This window comes from Netta rufina, assembly GCF_964035555.1.
Source record: "Netta rufina genome assembly, chromosome: 1".
NCBI lineage: Eukaryota > Metazoa > Chordata > Aves > Anseriformes > Anatidae > Netta > Netta rufina.
The window spans coordinates 76,880,199-76,897,832 of record NC_140123.1 but is presented as its reverse complement, the minus strand read 5'-3'; the positions used below and the strand labels follow the sequence as shown (position 1 = coordinate 76,897,832).

Genomic DNA, 17,634 nt, shown 5'->3' with positions numbered 1-17,634 from the left:
CTTTGTATATTGTTTGTCAGTAAATTGTCTCAGGTCTTCAAATATTGCAGAAATAGAAATAAATTCCCCATGAAAGCAACAGGACTAGAATATATTTTTTCCTGCATGTTTGGTGGTGAAAAAGTTATATTTTTTCTAAATCCTAACAAGGCCTGATAGTTAGTTTTTAAAAAGTTTTGTGGTATGGAAGAGAAGTTTTTAAAAATGATACTACCAAACCAAAAAACTTTACTTTCATTCTAGTTGTGGTGATGGATTTCTAAGGAATTTTTTGATGTCAAAACGAAGCATGGTGATATCAGTGGAATTTTCAACAGAAAATTATCTCCAAGTCCAGCATTAGCTCTCCAACAATGGAAATCTCATATTTAAAAGTCAACATTCATCTGGGATGGAGGAAGCCTGGATTTAAATCTGTTCTCTACATGATTCAGAGCCTCCCACAACCAAAGTGAGCGATGCAGCCTCCAGACTTTTCTAATGCGGCTCTCAGTCTTTTTAAATCAACTCTTTGGAAAGAGGGTTTGTTTTTATTGTAGAAAAGTAGAGAACATAAAACCTCAAATATTTTTACCAGACAGAACTCGTATTCCTTGGCCAGCCCCAGCTAGAAGTTATTGTCAAGGTTGCTGTTCATCAAAGGACTCAAGTAGAAGGCAGAGTCTTATTCTGGTATTTCTGTAGCACCTGTACAGCGGAGCCCTACGCCATGCCTCTGGCTCTTTGGTCTGACATATGACTCCTCAGAAATACACAAGTAAATAATATTCAATGTTAATCTCACAAGTAGTCCCTTTAGGGCCACCACTAATATATTGCACTTAAAGTTAGGCACGTGCTCAATTATAAAGTTATTATGGAATCAGAGGCCTTCTGGGCTGAAAATTTGATTAAGGAGCATTTCAACTTGAGAAAAGCCCCCAAATTAATATATATATATATATATTTATTATTATTATTATTTATTTATTATTTTTTTTGAGGGGGGGAGGGCATTCATACAAAGCTCAGACATCTCAAATAGTTTTGGAATATCCTTTCCAGTTTTAATAAGCTTCTGCAAGCTATAAAATTTTGAAAAGTCTTCAGATGAAGTTTATAAAAGAGAATACTTTTCAGGTTTCAAAGAAAACAGAGATGTCTGCAGTCAGTGTGTAAGAAATACAAAGATTTTTTACAAGAATTTCATTTTTCTTAGTCTAGAGTTTTGTAATTGAAGATTTAATTAATACTTTATTTTTCAAACCAGTCTGAGCATTAATGAAACACTGTTGTCTTAGCCTTCCTGAACTCTGTCATGACAGTTACCCTGGAGGTAACTTAGATCTGCTGTACAAAACACATTCATGATATAAGTGGTGATAAAAGTAGCACTTTGAGTGGAAGCCACTCAAAAATCCTGTGAACTGTTACAGTAATTCAGTGCCAAAGTCAGCTCTGGCATGAGCAGACCCTGGTATCAACATAAAAAGAGTTGCACCCATGTGTATTGAATACGATTGTTGCCTCTGACTGAACCCATTTGGGATTCCTTGCTCTGGTGGAATTTCATTCCGCTAGTGAAACAGGAGTCAAGGTTGGAAACCTCATTGAAAACAGCCCTGCAGAAGTTCACGCCAAAATGCAGTGCATGATCAGAGGGTGTTATACAGCTGGGGTGATGGGATAATGAGAAGAGGTGGAGTAGAAACAACAGTGTTCACACAAACCAATTTTTGGCCCTTGGGTAAGCCCGATATGTCGACTGACTAGTTCTAGGCTTCCTAAGCTGTCACTGGAGAGACATATGCTCTGTCAGAGGCTTTGTGTTAGCTTTTCTGTGGTCTCTCTCTCCTCATGGGCTATGGTGGGAAGCCAGGCAGAGCAAACAGCTAACGTGTGTAGATGAAGAGGCACCTAAAATTGGATGGTGGAAGTATTTCTTACATTTTCACCTTTAGTGTGTAGGTCTCTCCAGCACTTTCAGCACCATCTATTGCCTTCAAGAAAAAAATATACTTTCTCTTTATAATACTGGTAGCTTAATTAACATTTAAGCCGATGGAATATGTGATTTAATTTTTAATTTAAGGAAGGTTTGAGAAGGATAATCTGAAATTTAAATGAAAACAGGCCTTTGTAAACAAGTCCCCTCTTTGCCCAGAGGACACAATGTATTTCACATAAGAAGGTATTTATAAAATTGGTCCTGGTCCAAACTCAGATGTGTAAACATTTGCTTAATCTTAATGAGCTCCATAATGTGCTTACAGGTAAACGCGTGTTTAAACGTATTGTTGGAAGAAAAGAAAAAGAAAAGAAAAAAAAAGAAGAAAAAAAAAAAGAAGAAGAAGGCTGAGGCAGATCAAGGGGCTCATCAGATAATAAAGAAAAATAACCAAAGAGGGGAAATATAGTTAGTCTTTACCTAGGACTGTTCCCTTTTCTGGTTCACCTCTAGATCTGCTATCCTAATGGAAAAGGTGATGTGGAGTGGTTCTAGGAGCAACTGGCCAAGGCTGAGGTCTGTTTAACCTCTTAGCAAAGTGTGTATGGAAACACAGGTCTGACATCACTCCTTTTATTTTTTTTCTGTTTTGTAGGTATGATTAGAACCTTTTGTCTTTTTCTCCATCTCTTTTCTTTCATAGATATAAGCTAAACATGCTGCTGGTGGGGAGGTCCATTTTGCTTGTCATATTAAATGCTGACTTTTCATTAAAACAATCCATCTTAACCTGAAACAAAATGTTTTGTTTTGTGAGGATTTTTTTTTGTGCTAAAAATAGTTTCAGCAGTTCATACATTTATACTGTAGATATCTACACAAGTACAGCTAATGCTTTCTAGTTGATTAACTGTCAGAGGCAAAGTACTACTAAAAAAGAAAACATTAAATGCACATGACTAGATAATGTCAGTTGGATGTTTGGTAACTTGAGTCTTTCAGAAACTACTATATGGACATTTAAAATAATAAAAAATACTAATTTTTCAAGTATTAAATTCAGCAAATCAAACATTAGGAATCGTTATAAAAATAACCACAGCAAAATAGAGAATGTATCATGCCACTGTATAACTCCGTAGTTTGTTTGCACCTTGGGCATATAATACAGTTCTGTTCCCCCTACGAAAAAGTAGGTGGTAGACCTGGCAAAGTTTCAGAGAAGAAAACAAGAATGATTGGAAGTATGGAACAGCTTTCATGTGAAGAAAATCTGAATCATTTCAGACTCTTCAGCCCTACAGGAGGATAAAACAGTGGTGTAGAAAATTGCGGGTGGCATGAAAATTGAGGTTAGGTATCACTCTTCTTTCCAGTAAAATAATTTGGGATCATAAAATGCAGCTGAAAGGGGGTTCAGATCCCTCTAAAAGAGACAGTTGCTTGCTTGACTATGAGTTAAACTTTGGATCTCACTGTCATAGGAGGGTGGGGATGGGAAAACAAATTTTAGAGGGTTGGAAGGAAAGAGTGAGTAAATTCATAGAAGATAACTCTTATGAGGATTACTAATGACAAAAATTGTTTCAAAAAGACTCTGATCTGCAATTGATTGGAGGATGAGACAATAATCATGGGAACCATCATACATGCTTGGCTTTTGTAAGGTGCTCTACTAGCAGATGCTCATACTAGCAGCTGATAAAGACAGGATACTGTAGTAGAGGGACTGTGTGATCCAGTACTTCCAATACTTTTGCTCTTACATGCATGAGTATTCACTGCAGTCCTATGTACTTCTTGCATTCGTGACAGGTTAAGCATCTCTGGAAAAGCTTTCACTTCTCATTAATGTCAATTATAGCTGACATCACTCAGTTATCACAGGACCAGGCTTCCTTCATTTGAGATAGAAATAAAATAAGTATCTATTTGCTAGTCCCATCTCTTACAGAAGGTACATATAAGACTCAAATAGAACTTTCAGGCATGTCACAGTCACAAATCACAAAAATAAGAAAAGCAAAACAACATATTTATTGTACACAGGGTGGAGTAAAAAAAATAAATAAAAAAATAAAAAAAAAATAACAATCAATATGGCTTGCTTTGTAGGTAAACGCATCCCGCCAGGAAACCAAGCTGATGGAAGAATGTGACCAGCTCATTGAAATAATCCAGCAAAGACGACAAATAATTGGAACCAAAATCAAGGAAGGAAAGGTAACAGCTTTTCTTCTTTTGATAGCAAGTAGGTCAACATTACTTCTTCATGCTTTTTTTTTGACAGTTTTTTGACTTCAGGTGCTATTAATATAAATTTGTATGAGTCCTTATGTAGTCCTGGGCCACTACTGCCTTCATGTAAAGAGGAATAAAATTGGTTAAAATTAGTACATTAGACTTCAACACTTTCTTTAGCATTTCTCTTCCTACAGGTGATTATGATTTTTAAGGATAAACACTGAAATTATATCACTGTCAGTAAATAATAATAAAGTGATGACTAATTAATGCTTCTTTCACTCTGTTATATGTCTGACTGTTTCCCCAAAATTTTCACCTTCACAAAGTGCCACAACACTTGCTATTGTGGCTGACAATTATCAACAAGAATATGTTAGATTAGATTCTTTAATTATTTATTATAAGACTTATAAAAATAATATTACATAAGGAATACATCTCAACCATTGTCATTCTTAAGAAAAGAAAATCTAACTTGTTTATGAAAAAAATAAATATTCATAAAAAAGCAATGAGGTATACATGAAGTATACAGTATACACAATGAAGTATACATTTCTAATTACTGAGGTGTGATGATTATTAGTGACAAACATATTGGGCAGTAAAATATTCAAATTTCTACTCTTTAAGCTAGCTATCTGTTAACCCAGAAACACATTAGAGCTGAATTAACATTCTTATTTTCTTGGTACATGGTGTTTACTCTTTAACTGCTAAGCTAACTAAGTCAAATATAAACTCTTCTTGTGTGGGAAAAGCTCAGGAAAGGAACAAAGTCAAGAGCAGGTTAAATGGTTTGCTCAGTTGTCAAGATATTCCAATTAACTTGAAATGAAAAGCCTTTAGGCAAGGGCTGACTTAAACATGTTTGAAACCACAAGTCCTGTACCTTGTGTGACAGAACCTGAATTTCCTCATGCTGTTAACAAAATATAAGTCCCCTGCAAATGGAAATGGTGGCCTTCTGCATTATTGTTTTGACTCTGTGAATCCAGTTGTGCTTTCAACAAAATAGAAAACTTTCCATTCATTTGGATTTGTGTTATATATATAAGTTGCTTTCTAAAAGTATATTGCCTGTGAAGGTGTAGTCTAATATCCGTTAAAGCATGGAAGATTTATGATACAATTGACTCCAAATTTATGTAAATGTAGCTGATATCAAAATTTATCCCCATTCTTTGTTCCATTTTGATCAACCAAAAAGTGATACCAAAGGAGAGAGTTAAAGACTTGAACACTTTACCTCAGAATGTTGTAGATGTTGAAAGATTTAATGGGTTCAAGAGACAGGTGGATTAACTCATGGAAGAAAAACAAAATGAAGAAAAACTAGAAAAAAAAAAAAAAAGTAACAACAGCAACAACAAAAATACAGAATTAAATACCACAACACCACTTCAAACTCCAGATATCTATGAGAGACAAATTGCTGTTGGCTGAGCCAGTGTTCTGAGAAAGTATTATTTCCCAATCCGATGCCTCCACTACTGGCCTGTGATGGCGAGCTAGGTGGACAATTAAGATCAGCTGTTCATATGTTCTTAAAATGAGAATCAGGCTAGTCTTTTCTAAGTAATTATGTAAATACTATAATAGCTACAATTCAGACATTTTAGATACATATCATGAAATTTTGCTAAGGATTACAGTGCCCAGGGAACTCTTTTTCTTTTTATTGGCCAGAAAATCTGAAAAGCCACAGGAAATTCAGCCCCAGGTGTCTTCTTTTAGAGCAGTCTGTGACTGTTCTACATAGTCATTCTAGAAGGCAGAGCATGGCACATTTGTTTAGAGAACCACAGTTAAGGCTACAGAGATGGAAGAACTCAAGTATAGTTCTAGCTGTGACTGCAGGGCTTCAGATTAAGACATACGATTCTTATAATATGGTGCAGCTCCATCCTTAATCTCACTTATCACTCTAAATTTATACAATCCAACAAAGCACATAGCAGGAAAAAAAAAGATTTAAATAGAATAATTTTAGTGCAGAGGTCACAAACTTTCTTCCTTTAAAAGATGACTTTTTGAAGACGTAAGGAAAATTCAAGTAAACAAAAAGCCAAGTTCATATGTAGACCTCACAAATTATGACATCTAATTGTTAAAAAAACTTACAAGGTAACATTTATTTCAGTTCATTTTGTTAATTAATACTTAAATAAAGAGTTGAGATGTTTATTACTGCAATGAACCTTTCTCTGGTTAGACTGGTGTAACCAAATAGTGATCTCCGAGTAAATGCACAATTACTGAAAATATTTTGTTCTCCATGGGACAGTCTGTTGACACTTCTCAGTATCTATCTATCTTCACCTCCCAGTGTATTTATAAAATGCTAGGTTGTGAATACAATTCCTTACTTGCATAAGTAATTGTGAGAGTACTTCATTTATTAAGTCTTTCCCAATGCAATTGTACATCTTGGTGCTCAACAGCCTAAACATGAATCAAAAGTAGGAAAGAAACCAACATGGGCTTTATCAACAGAAGTGCAGCCAGTAAAACAATGGAAGAGATTATCTTCCTCATGCAACACTTTCAAGCACTAGACCTCATCTAGTTACTGCATCCAGGTTTGGGCATCCAGCAAAGCAAAGACGTGGACAAAGTGGGAGGGCCTCCAAGTCAGTGGGATCTGGAGCTCTTGAACTGTGAGGAGAGAACCTGATCAGATCAGTAGCATTGTCAAAATCTTCATGCCTTACAAGTATTTTTCTCTTTACCAAAAAAAAAAAAAAAAAAAAAAAAAAAAAAAAAATCGATCGTTTCGATAGTGTGTTCTTTCTGAAAGTTTGCCAAAAGATGTATTTTCCTACTGACTTTTGTTGTCATGTAGGCACATGAAGACACCTTCATCTTTGCTAAAAATGCTGAACTCCTGTCACAATTATATTGGCAAATTCAGTAACTTTAAAGTTTATACCCTAATTGCTAAGAGCAGGAACTTTATTTAATTATAAATTTGCTAATCCATATACAGTTTAGTTTCCTTATTTTTCATGTAACTGGGTCTTTCTGAACTCTAGATTTATTTAATTGCCTTCCTTTTTCTTACTCTTGTTCAAACTATGAAGTAGCAGCAATCTTGGTATGATAACAACAGAAAGGTCTCCCAGGTCTTTCAGGAACTAGAAGTTTTGTTAGCCAACATTGTCTTTAAATGGGGGATTGACTGTGCTCCTTCCTAATATTTCAGCTAATGACTACAGTCGCATCTTCTGTGTTTATCTCCAACACGTGTTTTCAGTAATAATAATAATCTCTTCAGTATTACTGTCCTTTCATCCTGTTAAAAATATCCAACAAATAAAAAAAAAACCTGTCTGACTAAAAGCACATAACAAAAAGGGCAGGCATGTATTGCTGGGAGAATTTAAGTCTTTTTACTCAAGTTTTATTTTCAGATGATTTTTTATGAAATTCTCCTCAGTAACAGGAAAAAAAAGTAAGTAATCCACAAGTTGCCCTTAACACAAATCTCATCACTTCAGGGAAATGGTTATCTAAATAACCTTTAGTTATCATGTAAGCAGAAAGTACCAGGAAATTATGTTTCTTCTGCTGGAAAATAGGCCAGCTGTGCTTGTTTTGGCTCTCCCCTGTTGTTTTCCATGTGGAAAACTTTGAGGTATAAAGGCTGTGCCTGTCCCCTTATTAAAAATGTTATGTGGCTAGTGGAAGGCGCTCACCATCAAACTGGTGTGAAAGAAGCTCTTGTCAGTGAAGCCATTCATCTTAGCTTCCCCTTTGCATGACAGTTCTGTCTTGGAAGTGTAAATGCAAACATAATTTGTGACGTTAGAGAACTGACTGTTTTCTCGTGTTTCCACTCAAGGTTGTAAGGTTGAGAAAACTGGCTCAGCAGATTGCGAACTGCAAACAGTGCATTGAGCGCTCAACATCCCTCATCTCTCAGGCTGAGCAGTCTCTGAAGGAGAACGATCATGCTCGCTTCCTGCAAACTGCTAAAAACATCACTGAAAGGTAAAAAAGAAATGTTCCTCTTGATAAGCAGAAGAGTCTCAATTTAAGGCAGATAGGTTGTCGTAATTGCTGTATTGTTTTGTACCGCTACTGTGGTGATGTGGTCAAAGAGGGGAGGATGCTGCATTCCTCAATAACACTACTTAGGGCTGTTCCAGAGTGGGAAGGATCTTTCTCTAATGTTAAATCAAAACATCCCTTTTAAAAAAGGAGCAGTCAGAAAAGGGGGTGAAATAAGTGTTAGTACAGTAAGAGCATGCACAAATGAAGGAGGTAGTGTAGGTATTAATAGATGCCAAGCAGAGATCTGGTACTAAACACAATGAAAAATAAGGTGCCTAGAAACTTAAATTCCTAATCCATTAAAAATTCTGAGACTGAGAAAGAAATAAGGAAGAAAGTGCATTCACTAGAAGAATTTTGTTAAGATCTTAGCTGTCTCATATCCTTCACAAAATAGCAGGTAGAAAGGACATCTCTGAGATAGTCCACTCAAAGTGTTGAGGGTTCAACAAGTTGGGTGTCTGGAAGTGATGGAGGCTGCTGTGCTGGGTTCCTGGGTGCCAGGAATTTCTACTACTTCTAGAATATTAGTTCCTTTTCAGATATATCAAGGACCCAAAGACAAGGGCCTGAGTGATTCCAGGAAACTGTGCTGTTAGAAAATTCAGTCTGGTTTTCAGGGCAACAGGGTGAATGCTAAAACATTCCCACCCAGTTTCATCAGTAGTTTCTGATGAAAAAGAGAAAAGTCTTGGAACTATCAGCTATTTAGCCATCAGGAAGAGAAACAAAAGAAGGTGCAAGTATCTGTGACAGTGAAGAAAAAAATGATTAACAAATATCTTTATTCATTCAGATGTTTGGTTTTGTTTGTTTGTTTCTTCATTTGTTTATTTTAATCTGTGGGTTCACATTGTATCTGCACAATGTCCAGCCAACTTTTAACCTAGTCCAAACAATGAAATTCCTTGTTCTAAATTTATATGTATTTTAAGCCTATCACTTACTTCAGAGCACAGTGTGCAGATTCCTAAAATATCAAACTTCACCAAAGCTATTTTAATCAATTTATAAACAAGTGAGAAACTCTGTGTTACTCTTTAAATGTTCAGAGAATTGAAACTCTGATGAAAAAGGCAAAGAAAGGAAAGACAAGACAATGGATTAAATTTGGTCTGTTAGATTTGTACCCTGTTTTATATTCTATCACCAAGCTATGTTGTGCCACTTCTTTTTCCCAGCTGAAGCCGATAGCAAAACTACCACAGAATATTTAAGAATATCATGAGTAAAATGCTGAAGGTGAGAGTATGGCCTTTTTTCAATATCCAGTGGAATAAGCAGTAGGACAGAAACGTATGGTGATACAAACCTTTTTAACAGACTGCCAGAGAATACTCAGAGAAGCTCTAATTTTGAACTTGTAAACATGAGCAGTTGCATCATAAATACAGCCACAGGAGAGATGCTCAGAGAACAGAAATGAGGCCAGCTGACATATGTGTCCAATCAGATCTAATTCTTGGCTATTACAGATCACCATCTATAATGAGAGGTTACTGCGAACAACCTGCAAATCAAAAAAATCATTCCAAGCAGTGAATAAAAATGAGGGGAAAAACCCCAGGTGCTTGCAGATAAATTAAAAATGGAGAAAGAGACTAAATCTTATTAATAAATTATTTCTCACAAGTTCTTTCTTGTTCCCATCTGGTGAGCAATATTTTGTTTGCTTCTAGGCTACGCATGCAACACTCTCAACAGGGTCCTGAACTACCAGAGCTAAAATCGTCTCCTGAAATTATGCACATTGCATTTCTTCATACTCACATTTCAAAGTAATTTCAATATAATATTCCCTATTGTAATCACAACAAGTAACTAGGTATAGCAAAGACATTACACATCCTGCAATGATTTACGTCATGCATTATTTACAATGGGTGAAATGTATTTATCCTAGAAAATCCCTGTCCAGCCAAGTACAGTGTCCCTTTTGCACTGTTCAAAATAACTGTCCAAAAGAGCCTGGTGCTGTGATCTTCTTCATAATAAATGTGCTTTATGGAGGCATTCAGAGAAGCTCTTCTCCTTGCATAGCTGCTTGCTGGTTTCTTAGCAAGGCCATTGATGATTTTTTGTAGGTGTGTATTAGCCTGGCTTTGCCCTAACACAGGCCCTAAATGAAATATATGTCTTGTTTCTCTACTAGATATAGAAACATGATAGCGTAACTATAACTGCAGGCGACCTACTGGGGGATGGGAGGACTGGGGGAAGAAAACAATCACAATTTCAAAGAGAAATGATGATGAAAACTGTATAACAAGAATTATTGACTAAGAAAGCTCCTCAGCCGAGTCTTTGAAAACTGAGCTGAAGACAAAAAAAATATATACAGCTCAGTTTTTAAATTTTCTAATTGTGTTCCTAAAATACTAAATGAGAAATATGAAAATGCAGTTCTTAACAAGTGTTTGGCCTGGAGCCTTTTCAGTCTCATCTACAGTGAAATACTCTAATTTGGGAAACTTAATTGAAGCAATCAAAATATTTTGACCTGACATGTCACAAATGACAGATAACTGACATACATTGTGCTCATGGTTATCTATTTACCTCCAAAGTGAAACAACAATTTTCTGTTGTATAACACAAGGTTTATTAACCTCTTTGTTGAATTTTCACCTGATCTTTTTTTAAGCATATTTTTTAAGCACCTAGCCACTAACAAGTATGTTGAGATATCAGGCTGAAGGCCAAAAAATGAACCCTGCTGCTAGTTTTCCAGTGAAAACCCAGCTTTTTATGTTAGTACTCTTGGACAGACAAAAGTGAATGTAGTTTCTGAAACAAGGTAGGCAAGGAAATATTTCAGTTTGGAGGAAACGTAAGTATGCACACATGCTTGGCTTTATTTTTTTTTTTCAAAATAAACCGTGTTGACATCTATTGGTTTGATCTCTCCCCTGTGCTATTTGAAGTTAACAGCAGTGTGCTGTGCTAAACAGCTGAGGAGGTGTGGTGATCTGCACCAAGCCCTTTAGATAGCACTGTGAAGGAATGCCTCAAGCAAGAAACTACATAGGGAAAAGGGGTTGAGAAAGATGCAACATCTGTCACGCTCACTTAAAACACAAGTAAAAATAGTGCTAATGCTACTTTGCTTCAGAGGGTGGCTGGAAAGAAAAATTCAAAGTATATTGTTGCTTAATTAATATTTTGTTAAAGACTTATCTAGCACTGCACATTAGGCAAAAGATAAGTAATAATAACAGATTTTTATGGGAGACTTTACTTCCAAAAGTAAAGGTGGCAGGAGAAATTCCTAACAAACAATATATATAAAATACTTGTAAAAATTTTTGTCAAGCTTTGTGAGAAATAACAGTGATCATGATTATTAGATCCTACCTTGATGTAAAAGCTATTGTGTCTTTGGGTGTACTAAAATACTTCTTCTTTTCATTATAGGGTTTCCATGGCAACTGCATCCTCCCAGGTTCTAATTCCTGAAATTAATCTCAATGATACTTTTGATACTTTCGCACTTGATTTTACCAGGGAGAAGAAATTATTGGAATGCCTTGATTATCTTACAGGTAATTTTCTTCTTCTTAATATACTACCACATTCCTCATAAAATAGTAACAATAGGATTTTCTTCATTGCTCTCCCATTTAATCCTAAAGATATTACCCCTAGCAGCCCTAGAGTGCCCCAGGTAGCATTTGGTGGTACTGGGCACAGCCAGGATGCATTTCCTCTTATCTCCTTTCCTCACACCTTCCCCACCACAGTGTGGATAAGTGTGAGTGATAAACAGTTAAAAGTCGTGGCAGCAGAATGAAATAAAAGAACAGCTGGAGCTCAGCCTGGAGTGGCCCAGAGCACTTCCCCAGGCCAGAGGAAGGAGAGTAGGGACTGAATCTCATTTCCCAGGAGGCTCGATGAGTTACCCTCTCCCTTAAGACTTCCTTCTTGCTGTGGCAGATTGCAGCCTGGCAACTGTCCCATGAGCAACCAGAAGCCATTCAAGCAATCAGCACGGAGGGCTCAGCAAAGAAAAATGTTTTCTCATAGCAGCGTCACTGTGCATTTCCCCCATTACATAACTGGAGGACCTCACTACGTTCAAGTCTGGGGAGCACGCAGTGTGCTCTGCAGAGCAGAGCTCCAGCTCAGTTAACTGAGAGCTTTGGCCTGTAGACTTCTGCAGCATTAGACCCTTACTGAGTAATGTGCAGTGTCAGAGTATATAATGACTCACAAAAAGAAACAAATTACTGTAATTTAGGATGTTTTAATTTCAATGCCAGAATTAGAACAATTCATTCCAGTTCAATTGAAAACAGAAGAGACGGGGTGTGGGTTTTCATTTTGCAGGCTATTTAAGCATCTTCTGTGAGCAGCAAGAGTTTGTAATGAAAGGGCATTGGTAGAAAAACACTTCAAAACGCAGGGCTGTTCTCTTAGCCCAGGTTGCAGGAAATATACCCATGTAATTTCAGAAGAATGCAAAAGCATGCAGTCTCTTTGTGGTCAAACACAGTGTCTTTTGCCATGCGGAGGCCTCGTTTCTGGCTTTTCTTCAGGGGAATATGGTGGGGTATAAATGATCAAATGAATTTTAGAAGTAGCAAGGCTGTGTGCATGTACCTTTGCCTTGTAAATCTGTGAGGTTCCTGCCATAAGGGATATTTTTCTGCAAGAAATTTATTACTCACTGTGTAACTGGTGAATGCAATCAGTGTTTGATGCATACCTGAGTAAACAATGCGCAATAAACTGTGGTGAGAGTCACTTACTAGTTTTTATACAGCACCAGTGGTGTTATGCTATCTGCCTTACCCCTCATTCCCATTCTCCCCAGAGTTTGCTGGAATTTTGCCATCAAAGTGGAAGTTTCACCACAAAATTATAAAAGACAAGGAAATAAAAGGAAGGGCTAGCAAAAAGCCACACTCATTTGTCCCGAGCTAGGAATCAACTTGAAAAATCACCAGCCATGGCTTTTCTATAGCCAAAGAGGAATATCCACCTAATGTGGATATAATATGCCATGTCAGCTGACTCTGTTCTGGAGGTGCCTAGTCCTCCCCATTGGCTCCAAACAGGGGCTAGAAAGACTCATTCAAATTTAGGTAATTGTGGTTTAGATCTCTGAGGATATACAGTCCATTCTTCCACCCCCTAGTCTCACATCACATGTCACTATTACCAGCCTAACAGCTGTGCAATGTGGAAAAGGAAGGATGTATCTGTACCAAAATTAAGGGTAGTCTTGCCATAGTGTTCAATGCCACAAAGATCCTTTCTGTGGTTCATCATGCTGGCTGTGCTCCTCCTGTGCCCTCCTACCTCAACCACAATTTTGAAAAATTTATCACATTCCAATCTAGGGGAAATTGCAATGTATTAAGCTGTTAGGCTGTTTTTTTCCCAATCTACTGTTTTCATCTTTGCACTTGATTGCCAATGAGGAACAGTTTTAGCTGGCTTTGTCTTTGTAATAATTTTTTTCACGTTAAGAAATAACATATGGCTGCAATGACAGTCCAAAACATGTCTAAAATATCTGAGCATAAAATGTAACCAAGTCAGACTGTAAAAATATATTTATGTAAATATATGTATATATATAATGTATAAGTATATATATTACCCTGAAAATCAAATGCATTTGATTCTTCTCTATTGTTATTCAGAAACTCTGGAGGAGGATCTGTTTTATTTCAGCCTTTCAGAGTGTGCAATCTTCATAGATTTTACACCAAACACTGTGTGTCAGAGTGAATTGGTCTTTACTTTTATCATGTTTCATTGTTAAGTAAAATAAAGACCATTTGTTAGTCCTAGTGATACATCTGTGTTGCCAATTAAAGGAGGATGCCTATATAATATCTATCATCTGTACTGCTTCTGAAAAAAAAAAAAAAAAAAAAAAGTCAAAAGTTGAATTCCAGCCTCATTCTCTCTGCTGTCAGTTGCTTTCAAAGCAAGTGACCTCAGCTCTCTTCTTGAAATTTTCTTCTTCTTTGGTACTCTTCCCCAATGTACCAGATCTTCATCTTCCTCCTCCCCAACTCCAGTTTTCTGTGTGGCACATTGAAGCTTGCACCTTTCTTTCCTCCTAAGTTATTGCTTTCACAAATATAAACATAAATATTTTGCTCTCATCATTTGCACAGCTGTCTGTCCAAAGCTTCTGCTATCCAAATTAGAATTTCCAATATCTCTCAGAGAGCTTCCAGCTGGACATTGAGATGTCAAGCTCAGCATAGTAAAACAATACCCTTAATCTTCCTCTGGCTGTTTCTGCTTTGGTATCTATAGTCTTGATGTCTTTTGGAAGTTTTCTTATCTTGCCAGTTGCTCAAGCTTTTCATCTGGAACTGATCTTTTCCTGAACAAGTATCTTGCTAGATCCAGGCAATGTCTGTGATTTGCAAATTCCCTGCACAATATTGTTGACGTAAGAACATTTTTATCCACTGTGAATCAAAAATACTTGTCTTAAGTTTTAATACTATGAAATCAATTGAAGCAACATCTATTCTTTGAACTTGCAGTTTTCCCTGCTTCAGAAATCCCATATCAAATAATGATACATTTTCTTCATTCATCACTAGCTATGTCTGTGCTAACAAATATACATTGTCTAATGTATGCCAGGATTTTTTTCACATGAAAAAGACTTCATTCTGAAAACCTTTTGCAACCTGTCTCCCTTCCTAAATTGCTTTCACTATTAAAAGATCAAAGCTTTTCCAGAACCAGCTCAGTCTTTAGCTTTGGATATAATCTCTTCTCATTCAGTTGCTCTTGAAGAGTTCTACCCAAAGACATGGTTGTATGATTGAGTTCTTGATGCCAACTTGTGCATGACATGTTATTAACAAATTTAGTATGTACCCACATATGATGTGATTTTGCCTTTCAAGCTCCTTCATATTGTTTCAGCCTGGTATCATGATACAACAGCAAACCAGTTATTAACTGTTGAGAGTTTCAGAGTAGCTTCCTCAACTCCCTCATGTTCATATTCAGCCATATTAATATTTCTATTATCAGAGCAACCTGACTTAGTGGAACCCCATGGCAGGTGGGGTTGGAACTAGGTGACCTTTACAGTCCCTTCTAATCCAAACCATTCTATGATTCTAGCACTATTAAGTCAAAGAGATGGCTTAGGTATTTGCTTTTTCCTTAGTATCAAAAATCAGTAAGAAAACCTTACAAAGTCAATCACCCGATTCCAGGAAAGGTGGACACCAAGCAAACGAAAGGAAGTTGATGCGGTTTTGATCAACCTCTGTGACCTTGCACTAAAAGGATTTAGAAATAGTTGCCCAGGAACCGCTGCATTCATACTGGGACTTACCAATGAGAAGGGGCAGTTTCCCTAAACTGCCTCTCAGGTGTTTGGACCAAGTGAGTCTTTCAGTCTACTTCAGGTCAAAAGCCACACAGATGACATTGAACTGAAGGTGCATTAGACCAAACCTGATTGACTTTGCTCTGAAATGGAGTAAGCATGCTCACAAGGTCAGTTATTTCTAGGATCAAATTTAAATAACTGCTTTTTGGATATTTGTGATTACCTTTCAGCCACTTCAGGTGTGGTTCCTGACTATTTCAGGCATGGTTCCTGACTGTTGAAGGGTATCTGCTCAGTTTTGAGTTGAAGTCAGACAACTGAACTTAATCATTGCCTTAAGCAATGATTTTCATTTGTCAGAATGTTGATTTGTGAATGTAGGTGGATTGAAGTCAGAGCAAAAGAAGCAGTTACCACTCACAGATGTTTGCTCTGGTATTCTTATGGAGACTGCCACTCTATGACCAAGGAGAGCTGCAGATGTTAGAAAGCAATTCCTGAAACTGCTGAAGCTTTCTTTGTGCCCTGCAAAGTCTGCTGGCACTGATTTCAGGTTTCCCTGCTGTTTAAGGCTGTAAATTTGGGGGGTTTCTAGAGCTGCTTCAATTTTATTGTTTTTATTTTTAAAAAAATTTTCCTGACATTGGGTGGCAGTTTGTAGACAGGAGGCTGCAAATAGCTGAGGATATTAATTGCATCAGCTGTCAAACTTCAGACTTTTTATGGTTGTGAATCAGTACTGCGTCCTCACCCTGAAATACACTGGAAGTGCTTAGGGACAATCACTGCTTCTGGAGTGGAGTATGAGGCTGTACAACTTGTAGCATTAAGACTATGCAGAACTGACTAGGACTCTTCCTTCTCTGCTGTTGTAGAAGCATGCTGGACTTCCCTTTCCTAAGCAGCGATAAAGCCCTAGTCAAGGTTGTGAGGGAAGGTGCTGGTGTAACCTTCAGATTGCTCTGGGCTTTCTGTAGAGTTTTCCTGGTGGCACATGAACTCTCTAGCTGTACTAGTAAATGTGATGGTGAAGATAATTGATTAAAGTTTAACTCTTTAATTGCTTTCTGGATTTATAATCTCCAAAGAAATATGTCTTGCAGGATGATAAATTTTGCAGTCAGACTTCTACATTATTTCAGAAGTCTTAAGATTAACTGTTTGCATGTAAACTTCCCTGTCAGTCTGCAGGAGAAGCAGGTATATTTAGTTTTATTCTGAAAGTTTTTTGAAATGAGTGTTGCTGGAGAGCTGAGTTTCATGCAATGCAGTCTCAGGCGTGTGTGGGTTAATAACAAGAGCCAGGGAAAAGATGTCCTGCTCAGGTCAAATCTTTCTCTCTCTCTTTTTTTTTTTTTTTCATGTCATCATCATTGTGTGAAAGCCTGTAAATCTCCAGCCTTCTATAAGGCCAGCCAGGTGTGCATATAAAGAGAACATCAAGGCTGTCATTTTCAAAGGAGTTGAAGAGACTTAGGTGCTATTGAAATGCAGTCTGCAGTTCGTTAAACACTCAGTAATTGTTGTGTTGCATTAAGTTAATATTTATTATCTGTTTTGTAGTAATAACAGGTACATTCTCAACTAAAAGGTTTTGTTCTGTTATGTGCAGAAGGAGATCGAAGAAGACTTTAGTTGAATACTAACACACTTGCCTTTCAAGGAGGTTTTTGTTTGTTTGTTTGTTTGTTTGTTTTTTCTTCTTTTTGTTTGTATACCCCTCCTGAGATGACTGTTCCTATTTTAGTTCATTTCTCTCTCTTTCTTTATTAATATCCATCTGTCCCAATGGTTTTTCTGCTTAGAGAAAAAAAAAAAAAAAAAAGTCACTGGTAAGCTTCTGTGCTACAATATTTATAGCATCACAAATCATGGTCATATCATGAAACACATTTGAACATTTCCTTATGCCCCTTGTTTGAAAGAGGCTTCTTGGAAATGCATCTGCACTTTAATTTTTGGGAACATACATCAGAAAACCAGGAATATGAACTATAAAAATTCTTAGTGGAAAGTAAAAGAGATGTTTTATATGTATAAATAGAAGCTGTTATAAAAGGAAAAGGAAAGGTGGAATTCCTTC

General features: G+C 36.9%; 1 protein-coding gene across 1 annotated transcript in view; it reads left to right on the top strand.

Moving 5' to 3' along the window:
* The window catches only part of MID1 (midline 1), a 104,944-nt gene that overhangs the window by 72,963 nt on the left and 14,347 nt on the right, over window positions 1–17,634 (top strand). Inside the window, exons 4-6 of the mRNA XM_084282146.1 lie at window positions 4,043–4,150; window positions 8,019–8,167; window positions 11,645–11,772. Coding sequence (XP_084138272.1) covers window positions 4,043–4,150; window positions 8,019–8,167; window positions 11,645–11,772 — 385 coding nt within the window. The remainder of the gene's footprint in view (window positions 1–4,042; window positions 4,151–8,018; window positions 8,168–11,644; window positions 11,773–17,634) is intronic.